At 41.6% G+C, this 14190-nt stretch overlaps 1 protein-coding gene and 1 long non-coding RNA gene across 2 annotated transcripts in view; one reads left to right on the top strand and one right to left on the bottom strand.

The window, feature by feature from the left end:
• LOC147014352 (uncharacterized) overlaps positions 1-14190 on the top strand; it is a 33092-nt gene that overhangs the window by 4776 nt on the left and 14126 nt on the right. The gene's annotated exons all lie outside the window — the stretch shown is intronic.
• The window catches only part of LOC147014351 (homeobox protein prophet of Pit-1-like), a 21077-nt gene continuing 14849 nt past the window's right edge, over positions 7963-14190 (bottom strand). Inside the window, exon 3 of the mRNA XM_085852264.1 lies at positions 7963-9953. Within this exon, the coding sequence (XP_085708390.1) occupies positions 9603-9953 (351 nt within the window). The 3' untranslated portion in view covers positions 7963-9602. The remainder of the gene's footprint in view (positions 9954-14190) is intronic.

The raw sequence follows: 14190 nt of genomic DNA, 5'->3' as shown, positions 1-14190 counted from the left end.
GTACAACGCTTTCATACAGAGCTCCATGGAACATGCAACCAACTCTGGGCTGATACTCCTTCTTCCCACTTTAGTCCTCTTGAGGTGGTCGAAAACAAGGCCGTCTACACCATTTAAATCTCAAGGTAGGAGAGGGATTCCCAGGGATTACCATTCTATCTCACTGGTGGAAAATTGGTGAGCTCTCTATTTTATACTAGCCGATACCCCCTCACAGACGGATTTCGTTCCATGAGCCCAATATGACAACCAGTGGCGGCTCTTAACCCCATCACAGATGGATTCCGTTCCATGAGCCCAATATGACAACCAGTGGCGGCTCTTGTAAGAGTCCGATCCCAGTCGATGTACTCCATGGCCTTACCTAATGAAGCCTACATAACAAAACATCCTTGTACACGACATTTTTGGTGTACAGTACTCCTTGTGAAGAAGTCCCCTGATTTGTGCACGTGTCTACTTTGACGTACACCATGTCAAAACTTCTCAGGTCACAGTACCGAGAAAAACGTGACGCGACCGCTAGGAGGAGCACAACATTGGTCCTTCAGTAGTAATATATAGATGCTTCAGAGTTGAAGGTTGACTATTGCCACTATGTGTGATGCACTGTTACAGGTACGAAGTTTCTTACAGTCCAGGTCACAGTACCGAGAAAAACGTGACGCGACCGCGAGGAGGAGCACAACATTGGTCCTTCAGTATTAATATATAGATAAGCTCACATCTGGCCTTGCTCCTCCTGCCCTCTTTGATCTCTGCCTCTCTCAACCCAACCCCAACCCCCCATAGGTCACACACATTCCTTAATATACCCTTATCTGCTCACCCTCCATAGATCCAGGCTGGTTCCACACCTGCATTGATTTGTTTTCTTATTCTCCCGAGTTTGGAATCATCTCCCTGTGTCCGTCATCTTGTTCTCACTTCAGTCGATCAAAGGCGCTGTCCATTACTATCTCACACGCGCACGCACGCACACACACACACACACACACACACACACACACACACACACACACACACACACACACACACACACACACACACACACACACACACACACACACACACACACACACACACACACACACACACTTTTTCCATTCTGTTCCTCTCCAGGCCATTGTTATCCGTTTTTGTGTTTGTTCTCCTCTCCTGCTTGTGTCTGTCCGCCCCGTCCAACCCGCATACTCTTTGCTCGTTTGTGAACCCTAACCCTTTTTAGTATCGCTCGTTCATGGACCCAGGTAGATTAAAAAATCATGGACTAAAAAAAATAATAATCATGGATAGGTAGATTTTAAAAATCATTCATGTACCTTGTGTACAGGTAGATTTTTAAAAAACATTAAAAAAGGAAAAATTCCAAGTCTGGTTTAATCCTACACCTTTCTATTAAGTTACTTTTCTATGGAAAACTCACTGAAAAACGGATCAATGCGCAAGGGAATCTTGAAGGTTATTTGAACATCCATTCGATGGGATTGACTTTCTACTGCTGTTTCGATATTGAAGCTTCTCGGGAAGTTTAAAAAGGGAGCCGGACTGTCAGAAGGCAGAGGGAGTGATTTTTGGAAATCGTACTGGTGCTGTAGTACAACAGAGCTGAATGAAACAGAGCAAGAAGAGGAAGGGGAAAGTGGGGATAAAACAGAAAAGGAAAAAACCAACCGACAACTTACAAACAAAAATAGGTAAGGAAGAGGAGGGGGGATGACAATAACCTGGAAAAAGGGAGTGATTGGGAATGGGGTCATTTGGGGTAGAAGAGATCATGAGCATGGGATGGCCCGAGGTAGTGGTGAATGGTCATCTTGAATCCCTGGAGGGAAGAATAGGACTGAACAGACTGAGGAAGTTGGTTCCACCGGTGAGACGAAAGAGCAATAAGTGAGTCGTGGTGAGCAGTGGTCATTCATACAATTTGATACTTTGTGAACCTGTTGGAAATAAACTTTCGGGTAAACTGAAGGCAGGGAAACTAATTAATCAAACTCTTGATAGGTATAAATATTCATGACACAGCTCTTGGTTGAACACTTTAATTGTCATAGCAAAGACATCAAAGTCTTCTCTCTTTACAAGGAGACAACTCCATAACCTCACATCTGCCTTTTCTCAAAAGAAATGGAGCTTTCGCACTCAGACTGATTTATTGGGACACTTACAATATACAAAACACAATTCTATGGAGGAACAGCCACTTCACTTACATCTCATCAGTTTAGAATTCACTAAAACTACTGCTTTAACAAAGTGTGCAAGTCATGTGCAGAGCGTGGTTGGTACACTTCAACACTACAGAGTATTTCTTCCAGGTAGATATAAATGTATCAACCAGTAAAACGGACATCGACAGACTTTCCGAACAAGAGGAAAAAGTTTGGAACACTTTTACTTGAAATGCAAGGACATAAGGAGACGTTTGATAACTCACCTCTGAGTTCTTTAGTCTGGGTTGGAATCCCAACCGAGCTGGAAACCATCACCCTGGTGCTTCGCATGTAGGGCGAAATGGACGGACACGTTGATGGTTCGTATTGATGTGGTCTCCGTACATCGGATGGGCGATAAACCAGAGGACCCCTCCCCCCCCCACCCCGCCTGTCGGCACTGGTCCTTGGTGCAAGTTGAAGATACCACAGTGTTTCGTTTAGCATAGGCGAGCTATTGCCGGCATCCTGAACAAATTCCATATCCTGGCTAAATCGCCTTCAGTCGAACGTCAAGCCTGGTCAGTCTTGGGCCAAAAAGAGTTCCTCGGCCGAGCTCACAAGGTGGGAATAATCGAGGCTATTTATGTTGTAGTAGTAGTAGTAGTAGTAGTAGTAGTAGTAGTAGTAGTAGCAGTAGAAGACAATGGACAACTAAACAAGCAGTCATAGACTGGTACTTACGAAATCGTCAACTTGACCTCTGACCTTGTCTAATAAAAGCTGTCTCTCGAGAAGGTAACGATGCAAACCAGAAGTTTCTACGATGATTCTGTACCAAACCATCAAAAATCGAATGTTTTGGATGTTTGACCTCACTGTGACCTTGACCTTTGACCGATTTTGACCAAAATCTAATCAGCACTAGCCATCACCCTCGTGAATTACGTGGTGTAATTTGACATTGGTAGCTTCTTCTGTTCTCGAGTTATCATTTTTTGGATGTTTGACCTTACTGTGACCTTGACCTTTGACCAAAATCTAATCAGCACTAGCCATCACCCTCCTGAATCATGTGGTGTAATTTGACATTGGTAGCTTCTTCCATTCTCGAGTTATCGTGCCGACAAAGAAAACACACAAACAAACACACAAACAAACAAACAAGCAGTCATAGACTGGTACTTACGAAATCGTCAACTTGACCTCTGACCTTGTCTAATAAAAGCTGTCTCTAGAGAAGGTAGTGACGCAAACCTGAAGTTTCTACGATGATTCTGTACCAAACCATCAAAAATCGAATATTTGACCTCACTGTGACCTTGACCTTTGACCGATTTTGACCAAAATCTAATCAGCACTTGCCATCACCCTCCTGAATCACATGGTGTAATTTGACATTGGTAGCTTCTTCCGTTCTCGAGTTATCATGCCTACAAACAAACACACACACACACACACACAAACACACAAACACACAAACAGATGACGGAAGTCATCAATATACTTACGAAATCTTTAGATTTCGTTAGTAACAAATGCGATTTGTACTTGGATTCGCAGTATCATGGACCATGTGCTCAGATGGGAACCCAAAACGAGCCAGATTATCCTCCAAAGCATACCAACTGCCTCTTGTTTTTCTAACTTGGGGAATGAAGAAAAAGAGAAAGTATTGAACAAAGCAGGAAAATACAGTGCGAACAAAATATAAACGATATTAACTTCTCAGATGCACAACTTATAATTTCAAAGAAATAAATTGTGTTTCGCATATTTGAGAATGAACATGCATGAGGGTAAATAATACAGAATTGTATGCAGCAAGTGATGTTATTGTGAAAGCCACAGAGGGGAGGGAGCCACGTGACATGAAAATGGCTGTACTGTTTAAGTGCATTGTGGCTGGTGTTGGAAAATGAATCCGTGGCCTCAATGAGATGGTCAATTGATGTGGTGTGTCGGTGTGAGGTGAGGAGCAATTGGATATTAGGTGTTTGAGATGGAGATACCTCCACAAAGTCTACATATTATGTACAAAAGGAATGGGATTGGAAGGTAAAGTGGTAAGTAGGGAAAATAGGATTGAGGAGAAAAGGAAAGGCAGGAGGCGACTTAGGAGACTAACATGGGTATTTTGCGGTGTGGAGAGACAAAGTTTTTTTCTTCAACTATTAAGCTGATATTGAAAAGTATTCAATGATTCACTAAGCCGAACGGGGTTGTACCAGCAAGTAGAGATATCGTTTTATATGTAAACCAAGAAAATGAAAAGTCTCGGATTGCTGCCTTTGGGTAAGTGAAAGAGAGTATGCCACCGATGTTGGCATGGTGCTTGTCCACACATAGAAAACCTGCCAACCAGATGCAAACAGAGCCCTGACTGGCATTGATGGAAACCTTGGGAATAACATGTAAATATCAGACCGATCCAAAAACAGTGGCGACCACTTGGCTTCCATCCATTGTTGTAAGAGGACAAGCAGCACATCGAGATGTGTGTGTGTGTGTGTGTGTGTGTGTGTGTGTGTGTGTGTGTGTGTGTGTGTGTGTGTGTGTGTGTGTGTGTGTGTGTGTGTGTGTGTGTGTGTGTTGTGTGTATTAACAGAATAGCTCAAAGGTATACAGTATATCTGACAGAGGCAGGGGTGGGAGGACGAGTGTGGGAGTGTTTGGGGTCAAAACTTCAGCCATTTTTTCTTTAAAAATATTGAGATTTATTTGTACATATGATACCTGTGGCTGCTTGGTTGCTTCATTTCCTGGCGGCTGTGCTGCTGATTTATTGCCACCTGTTACCAGTAAGCTGGTACTCATTTTGCCAACCTCTGAAAGATAATAGGCTGAGTCAACCCTCCTGGTGTTAGTTCAACAGAAAGACAAAGACTTGAATGCAAGACCCAAAGATCTGAAGCCAGCCACCCGATCCGTTAAGTCAACACCAGGCTTTGATGGAGATGATTTGTATGAAACTATGGTTAATTCTCAACCTATGTACCATAGTGGGCCACATTTGCAGCTCTGGATGTGTGTGGGCCACACTCACACAACCTACCAACAGTGTATCCATTTAAAAATGTTTTGCATCTGTTGTGTTCTGCAAATGTTTATTTTTTTTATTTTTATTTTTGACAAATGCTTGGTAACCTGCTATTACTCTCACCAGAGGTGACTGCAATATAATTTGTTTGTTACTTGGCAATTTTTTTTTTTTGCCAAGTATGTTTATCTGTTCCATTAGTTTGATTGTTTGTTTGTCTGTACACTCATCTCCAGCCGAAACCACTCAGCAGATTGTTCTTAAACTTTCGAAGATTGTCGGTACGGACCATGTGACAATCGGTCGACGCGAGGTCAACATGGGACAAAAGGTCAACATAGTCCGAATTTCTAAATTGTCAATTTTCATCTGATTCACTTGAAATTTGAAGAGGCTTTCAGGCTTTGCACATTTGGTCATTGAATTCAACCACCAATAATTTTTGAGGTCAACACAGGCCAAATTTCTAAAATTGTCAATTTTCATCCGATCGACTTGAAATTTGAACAGGATTGTCAGATGTGGTAACTGAATTCAACAACCAATTATTTTTGTGGTCACCATCAGCCAAAAGGTCAACATCTATGTGCAATTTCTAAAATCCTCAATTTTTGTCCAATTGACTTGAAATTTGAACATGACTTGCATCTCAGATTTGCTACCGGCTACTCATGTCAAAAAGACAGAGATTTCAGATCATCATTGGTTAAACATCAAATGGAGCTGCCTATCCAGATTTCAGGTACATGTATGAGACTCAAGTCACATCCGATTGAGATTGGGTGGGAGTGCTTCATCATGCTCCGCACTTTTTGGCCTACATCTCCACCTGATCGCATTTGCCTTCTGTTTTTTTTGGTGTGCATTAACATTTAAATGATGACTATAGTCGTCATTGGTTGGATATTTATACGGTGTGCCATCCTGATGATGGCAAATAAGCCTGAAATCTGGATAGGTGGCTCCGTTTAATGTTTAACCAATTATGACAATCTCTGTCTTTTTGCCATGAGTGGCCGGGTTGAAGCCTCCATGTTGGAGGTGACACTTTCATCAGCACATGTACGGGACTCACGTCATGTCTGTATGAGATCGGGTGAAAGCGCTGTCATGCTCCAGACTTTTGGCCTACATATCCACCCAATCGCATTTGCCTTCTGGTTTTTTGGTGTGTGTTGGTGGAAACAATCACCTTGGTGGCAGACAGACCTTTTTTCAATGCAGATTATGCAGTTTTACCATTGAGACATCATCTGCAGCTGATGCTCACCATCATAGCCAGAGGGTGCTGATGTCATATGTGTGTGTGTGTGTGTGTGTGTGTGTGCGTGTGCGTGTGCGCGTGCGCGTGCGCGTGCGCGCGTGCGCGCGCGCGCGTGTGCGCGCGTGCGTGCACATACATACATATATATATATATATATATATATATATATATATATATATATATATATATATACATATACACATATACATACATGCATATCTACACATACATATACTGAACAAAAATATAAACACACCAACCTAAATATCTAAGTCAAGATTGCCATTATGGGAAAATGGTCAAACCGATGATATGTTTGAGCAATGGTTCCTTTGTTTTGCTCAAGACAGATGTTCCCATTGAAATTGACCACTCTGAGTGTGTGGACTCACACGTTGAGTAATCCTTCCCATGAGCACCATGGGGCTTGACAGAGTGATGGTCAGTGAGCGTGACCAGGACACAAACACTCCCTATAGCTTGCCCTATAAAAGGCCTCCCCAAAATGTGGACTGGTGCCAAATGTCAACATGCCACAGATGTCACAAATCTTGAGGGAGCGTGCCATTGGCATGCTGAATGCTGGGACGTCAGTACGGGCCGTTGCAGCACACTTCAATGTCCACCACTCCACCATTAGCCACCTGAGAACGCGCCTCAGAGAGACTGGAAGCACCGTGAACCGCCCACATGCCCGGCGACCACGTCTGACCACCGCCGGTCAGGATCGTCACATGAGGCTGCAACATCTCCGGGATCGACTCCGACCGGCCACGAGGACTGCCGATGAGACTGTCGGGCTGCATAACAGGCGCAGGCGATAATCTGGTGATGTCCATGCGCCGGAGATGCACCGCTCTGCGCTATGCCAACGGTGGACACACCCGCTACTGACTGTGTGAACTCTGACAGTGACACCTCGGTTGTGTCGGCTGTTATAGCACAAAGACTGTCGCCAGAATTCTCAAGGAACTCTTTGAAATTTAATGCTCAATTGTCATGGATTCTATAACCAAATTGTTGTGAAGATTTAGTATTAATGAGTTTGAGGTAAAATAGTAACAATCGCTTGGTGCGTTTATATTTTTGTTCAGTGTACATATACATATATACACTATATTATTATATTTCAAAAAGTTGTGGAAGAGTTATGACAAAACTAAGTTGATAAGTTGGTTCGGTGGCAAAACCAAGCCAATTGGATTATGGTTCAGATCCAGCCTGTCAATGGAATACAAAACGTGAACTGTTCAACCTGGTGGAAGTATGCGTTTGACCGAGTGCCGTTCTACTTTGTTCTGTCTTGCAAAGTGTCGCTCTATGAGTGATTTTTTTATTGTTTGTCTGTCTGTCTGTCTGTCTGTCCGTCCGCACACAATGTGCTAACATTGGCCAAAAACGCCACCTGGTGGGAGCCAGTATTTCACGATATATATATATATATATATATATATATATATATATATATATATATATATATATATATATATATATTTTCCAAACGAGTACTTCACCTCAATAAGGTATGTACAATTACAATGCGAGTACGTCTATCGAGTATTGCAATTACAAAGTTAGTACGTCTATAAAGTAAATACAATTACAATGTGAGTATGTCTATAAAGGAACATACATGCCAAAACTGACGTATGTCATGAGAAATTTTACAACAATAATATTACTGCCTGGACTTCACACACTGCTCAACACAGATGTCTGGATATACTCTTATTATTACTTTTTTTAAGAACTGTATATATCATGATCTTCGGCTCATGGAGAAGCTTCCACATAAATCACATTCAGGGCAAGGACATTATTATTAGACATTAATGTACTGTATTACATGAATGACAAGGACATTAATAGACAAAGGACAAGCATATAGAAATGGGATTTGAGCCTGGGTTACCTGCATCACGATTTAGGCCTTTTAGGGGTTCAGATGGGAACACAAACAGGTCAACCCAATTGGGTTTAGGTATTACATTTTTGATGTGGTAAAGGTCAGGGTTGAGGGCACCAGATGCATTGCACAATGGGTAATATTCACCAACAAAGTAGTGTTTTCACCAGTGAACTAAAGTCAGACTATTGCAACTTCAACATTATTTTGCTGGATATTAACTATATTTCAATAATAGCATAAGAAAAAAATTTATTTCGTTCATGACATAACTGACATTGGATTTGATAGCAAGTTAGAATGCAACTGACCCTGGAAACTAATCCTGGCAAATGGTCTTGATGAATGGTTCTGTCGAATGGACCTGGAGAATTGTCATGTCCAATGGTCTTGGTGAATTGTCATGTTGAATGGTCCTGGTGAATTGTCATGTTGAATGGTCTTGGTGAATTGTCATGTTGAATTGTCATGTTGAATGGTCTTGGTGAATTGTCATGTTGAATGGTCTTGGTGAATTGTCATGTTGAATGGTCTTGGTGAATTGTCATGTTGAATGGTCTTGGTGAATTGTCATGTTGAATGGTCCTGGTGAATTGTCCTGGTGATTGGTCCTGGTGAATTGTGGGATATCAGCATTGGTCCTGGTGAATGATCCTAGTGAATGGTCCTGGTGATTATTGGTCCTGGTGAATGGTCCTGGTGATTTGATTGGTCCTGGTAATTATTGGTCCTGGTGAATTGTCCTGTCGATTGATCCTGGTGAATGGTCCTGGTGATTGGTCCTGGTGAATGATCAACATGAATCGTTCTTGCAAATTGTCATGGCGAATGGCCCTAATGATGAAGGATTCATGCAAATCACCCTGGCAAATGGTCCTAGTAAAAGTACATTTCACTTTCGTGAAGCATCAACAGCCTATACATGGCATCACACAGTACAGCTGTTACCAGACTGGTACATCGACTATATCGTGAAAGGCCTTGGTCACATTCATTGAAATCTTTCACAAGCATTTAAAGGATAGATAGTTTACTGCGTTTTAGCGAAAATTTAACCTTTCCCTTGACTTTCCCTTGAAAGTAGGATAACAGCAAAGTTTATGAGAAAAATGGAGAGGTGGGGGTAAAGTGATTAACAGCTGAAGCAGAGGGGGAAAGCGGTTAACAGATGAAGCATGCTTGATTATGATAATTATCATTTTAAACTTTTGACCATTCACAAAATGAAGGTGCTCTCAGTTCCAGGGTGATGGAACTTCCAGTCCAGACATAGCGATTGGATGTAGGACTGGCCCAGGTGGGCTAATTGCTCCAAACCATGGGTCCTGCACTTGGGTTCGTGTGCCAGGTGGAACCAAGTGCCCAGGGGGTCCGGGAAGTGCATATGTGGTGGTGGGGAGTGGGTGATGGAATCTTGACGATGGAGAAAAGCATGCTGCCGCTCCTGTTACCGCATGTTGTGGGTATAGGCGAGTGCTGTGTGGAGGCCGAGGCACAGAATCACCGCAGAAAGGAGGTTCGGTAAATGCACGCTGCACTGCTCGCTCCTGCTTGCGGAACTTTGCACGACGGTTTTGGAACCAAACCTACACAAACAACAAGAAGGGTGCATCATACCCTCGGTCACATTAGGGATGGTCGGATCCCCCCTTTCACCAGCAGTGACACTTAGGGCTCAGATTTCTAGATCCCTTGAGCTTTGGCAATGCAGTAATTTCACACCAGGAACTCACACATGTTCGATCGAATTAATACATTTGGTGGGAGATTGAAGTGAGCTAAGTATTACCTTTAGGTGTATTGAGGCCAAGCTGTTTCTTATTTTAACAATTTGTCTCATGTTTACAGTGTGCCCCATATTTTTACGGTATGTTCTGGATTTTAACGGTGTGTGGTCCATGTCTGTCCAGGCATTGAGTTCTGATGTACCATTCTCTGTTACAGAGCATCGATGCTACCAAATCAGTTTCTAGGCAAGCGTTATACTGGGTGGTTTGCCATTGCCTTCCCAGCAGTAGTCAGGGCAGAAACTTAGAATTTGTTCAGGGTGCCGGAGATCACTTCCCTACTCTTCGCAAAGGACACCGTGGGATTTTTTTAATGTCCTCCAACTAATGCTGGCAGGCGTGACGCCCAGTTTAACGTCCATCAGAGGGATGGTACACACATTGATGAATCACCCTGCCTTTGAAATACTGGGATGATGGTTTATAGCTGTGTCAGGATTCAAACCGAGGATAGACAGCTGAGAGGTGAGTGGGTGTATCCCGAGACTCAGGAGTCTAGGCCCTCCTGCCAGCTCAGGTATTGAGTACAAGGTTATAAAATGACAAAAGCTGAAGTTCTCTGCTTTAAATAAGCCAAATGTCATTTTCAAATGCGTGACATAACTATACGACACTCAGTAGCGTGCATACCTCTGCCAGGTAACAGTTTACATTTTGGATCCCACTGATAGGCCAGATTCGGACCTTAACCAAAATCAAATCGGTTTGTTCTCGTCACCTAACCAACTCATCTATCGAGTTTGTTATAACTCATCAATAACTTTTTGAGATTTTGTGCTATTTGTTGTTTTTGGCATGATCTGTCAACAGTGAAGAATCACTTAAAAAATTATAAGATCCGGATTCGGATCTTCAACAAAACTGAAACAATTAGTCCTCATCATACACCCATTCTGTCCACCAATTTTCGTCCGATTCTGTCCATAACTTTTTGAAATATCAAGCTGAATATCGTTTTTGGCCCTATCTTTCAATAGTAAAGAATCACTTTAATTCTTTCTCACATCAAAAAGTTTGGATCCTTCACCAAAATCTAATCAATTTGACCTTGTCACACACTCAACCCCACCAATAAATTTCGTCCGAATCCGTTCACAAGTTTTTGAGATATCATTTTCACAAACAAACAAATAAGCAGTCATAGACTGGTACTTACGAAATCGTCAACTTGACCTCTGACCTTGTCAAATAAAAGCTGTCTCTAGAGAAGGTAGCGACGCAAACCAGAAGTTTCTACGATGATTCTGTACCAAACCATCAAAAATCGAATGTTTGACCTCACTATGACCTTGACCTTTGACCGATTTTGACCAAAATCTAATCAGCACTAGCCATCACCCTCCTGAATCACGTGGTGTAATTTGACATTGATAGCCTCTTCCGTTCTCGAGTTATCTTGCCTACAAACAAACACACAAACACACAAACAGATGACCGAAGTCATCAATATACTTACGAAATCTTTAGATTTTGTAAGTAACAAATGAAATTGCTCGTTGAGCAAGGAATTGCCGGAATAACTTTGTCATATCTCCATGATCTCTCAAAAAACAAAAACCTGGAGTTTGATCTTTCAAGGTCACCAGATTTGCCTTGACCTTGTGACTTCAAATAGTGACAAGCTATGTATGTGCGAGATCAAACCTCCCTGGAATGAAACCAATAACAACGAATTTACACCGCTTTTAATATTTCCCCATTATGAACATGAGGCATGTTTTTTTTAATCCAATTTTTTTCTAAACTTTGAACAATCTTGATGGACCTTGCCTAAAGAGGGTCCATACCAATAATTATGAAGTCATTCTGGCTGACGGTTTCTGAGGTGATTGAACAATTTGCTGAAAATAATCTAAAAATCATAAATATTTAGCTTGTTTGAGAAATTGAGAAATTTGGTCAATTGAGGATTTGATCATCAATCAATTGAGAAATTATCAAAAATAATATTTATTTATTTATTTATAAATAAGTATTATTATTGATCACAAAAATGAACATTTAGAGTAGATCTATTTAGTGCAAATATTCCTGAATCTTATATAGTCTACTCTATTCTGAAAATACAGATTTTATTCATAAATCCTATTAGAGCTAATAATTTTATTTTTTACTTCAAAAAATCACATTATATTTGAGGAAACTTTGTTGCCATGGTAACCGGAAGTGGCTGAACCAAATTTCATCACTTTTGGCGTATAATAGGACACTCATACCAAGATACCACATGCCAAATTGGAAGTCAATCGGGATCGAAATGGCGTTTTTATCGCAATTTGAAATTTTTGACCTGACCCCCCCTGACATTCGACCTCCCGACCGCGAATAAGGGTGTTGGTGTGACATCCCAATGAGACATATGGTTGGATGCAGAATTGGAAGATGCACATTTCGGATTTCGATTGAAGTCGATACGACCATTTTTCGCGTATGTTATTGTGAAAATAAGAATTTCGGTGACCTTGACCTTGACCTTTGACCAAGATTCACCAAAAACGACAAGTGTCTAAGTTGGACCATGGCCGACGTCTGTACCCAGTTTGGTCATGATTGCTGAAACGGTGTGGCTGCTACAGGGTAAACAAACACACAAACAAATACAGACAGACAGAATGAAACACAATACCGACCAACATAATTGCCGAAATCCGAAGGATTCCGGCAATTAACAAGAAAGACATTGTGCAGAGCACGATACCTGTGAAATCCCGAAAACAAATTGGACCATAAAAACAATTGGTGGTTGAAATCAGTGACCTGATACATGAATCCTCTTCAAATTTCAAGTCAATCAGATGAAAATTGAGGATTTTAGAAATTGCACTGCAGGTGTTGACCTTTGGCCGATGTTGACATTTTTGCCTATGTCAACCTCAAAAATAATGGCTGGTTGAATGCAAACCATGATATGCAAACCATGTTCAAATTTCAAATCAATCGGAAGAAAAATGACAATTCTTAGAAATTTCACTTTAAGAAATTTCACCTTTGACCTTTAATCTCAAAATCAATAGGCTTCTCAGTTGTGACTATCTCTACAACTTGGTAAAGTTTCATGACGATCGGTTTAGAATTGTGACCTGTAGGCAATTGACAAACAGACAAACACACAGACAGAATAACAAAGTCTACCAACCAATATACTTGGAAAATCTTCGATTTTCGCAAGTAACAAAGAAACAGACAAACAGGGATGAGAACATAACCTCCGCCCACCTTCGCTGGCGGAGGTAATAATAGCACAGTGCAGTATTTAGACCAAAATAAGAGGTCAAAGGTACGGGCAAAGTTTCAATGCGGCAAATGTTGAATCAATTTGAAGAGACTCCACAACCATTGAGAAAAGCCCCTTAATTTTCCTTTAGCTTCTTCTTTTTATCTCAGTATTGTTGCTCTCTAATTGTTGTTACAATTACATCCGCCACCGAAGGTGGATACAGATGGTGTTTTCATCAGTTTGTCTGTGTGTTCGTCTGTGAACACAATATCTCAAAAAGTTACGGATGGAATCATAGAAATATTGGTGGGCAGGTTGGGTGTGTGACAAGGACGAATTGATGAGATTTTGGTGAAGATCTGGATCCGGATCCGACCACTAGAATTTTGTGTGAACAAACTTTAGTACATCACGGGTGATGAAGGTTGTGGTCAAGTTTCATCGAAATCGTATGTGCAACTTCTGAGAAGAAGTTGCATGTATTTGTGGACGGATGGATAGATGGACGGACAGACGACGCATCATCCCATAAGTTTCCTGGAACTATGTTCCAGGTGAGCTAAAAATGTGAAAACATGTCGGAATGGAATCCCCAAAAAACAACGAAACTAGGACCGAAGGAATGTCAAGGTTGGGAACGACACCACAACACAACACCAAGATCCTTTTACGGGGTGACATCACGACATGCTTTGACATTTTTATCTCATCTGGACTTTAGTCAGGTGAGCTTATGCGATCGAGCAGTGTCCGAAGATGTCATCAGTCAGTCCGTAAACACTTCAGTCATTATCGCTTCAACCAAACACACGATTTTGT

Source organism: Eptatretus burgeri, chromosome 13, assembly GCF_056783735.1.
Source record: "Eptatretus burgeri isolate ZD-2024b chromosome 13, Ebu_testis_v1, whole genome shotgun sequence".
NCBI lineage: Eukaryota > Metazoa > Chordata > Myxini > Myxiniformes > Myxinidae > Eptatretus > Eptatretus burgeri.
This window is presented reverse-complemented; position numbering and strand designations above follow the sequence as displayed.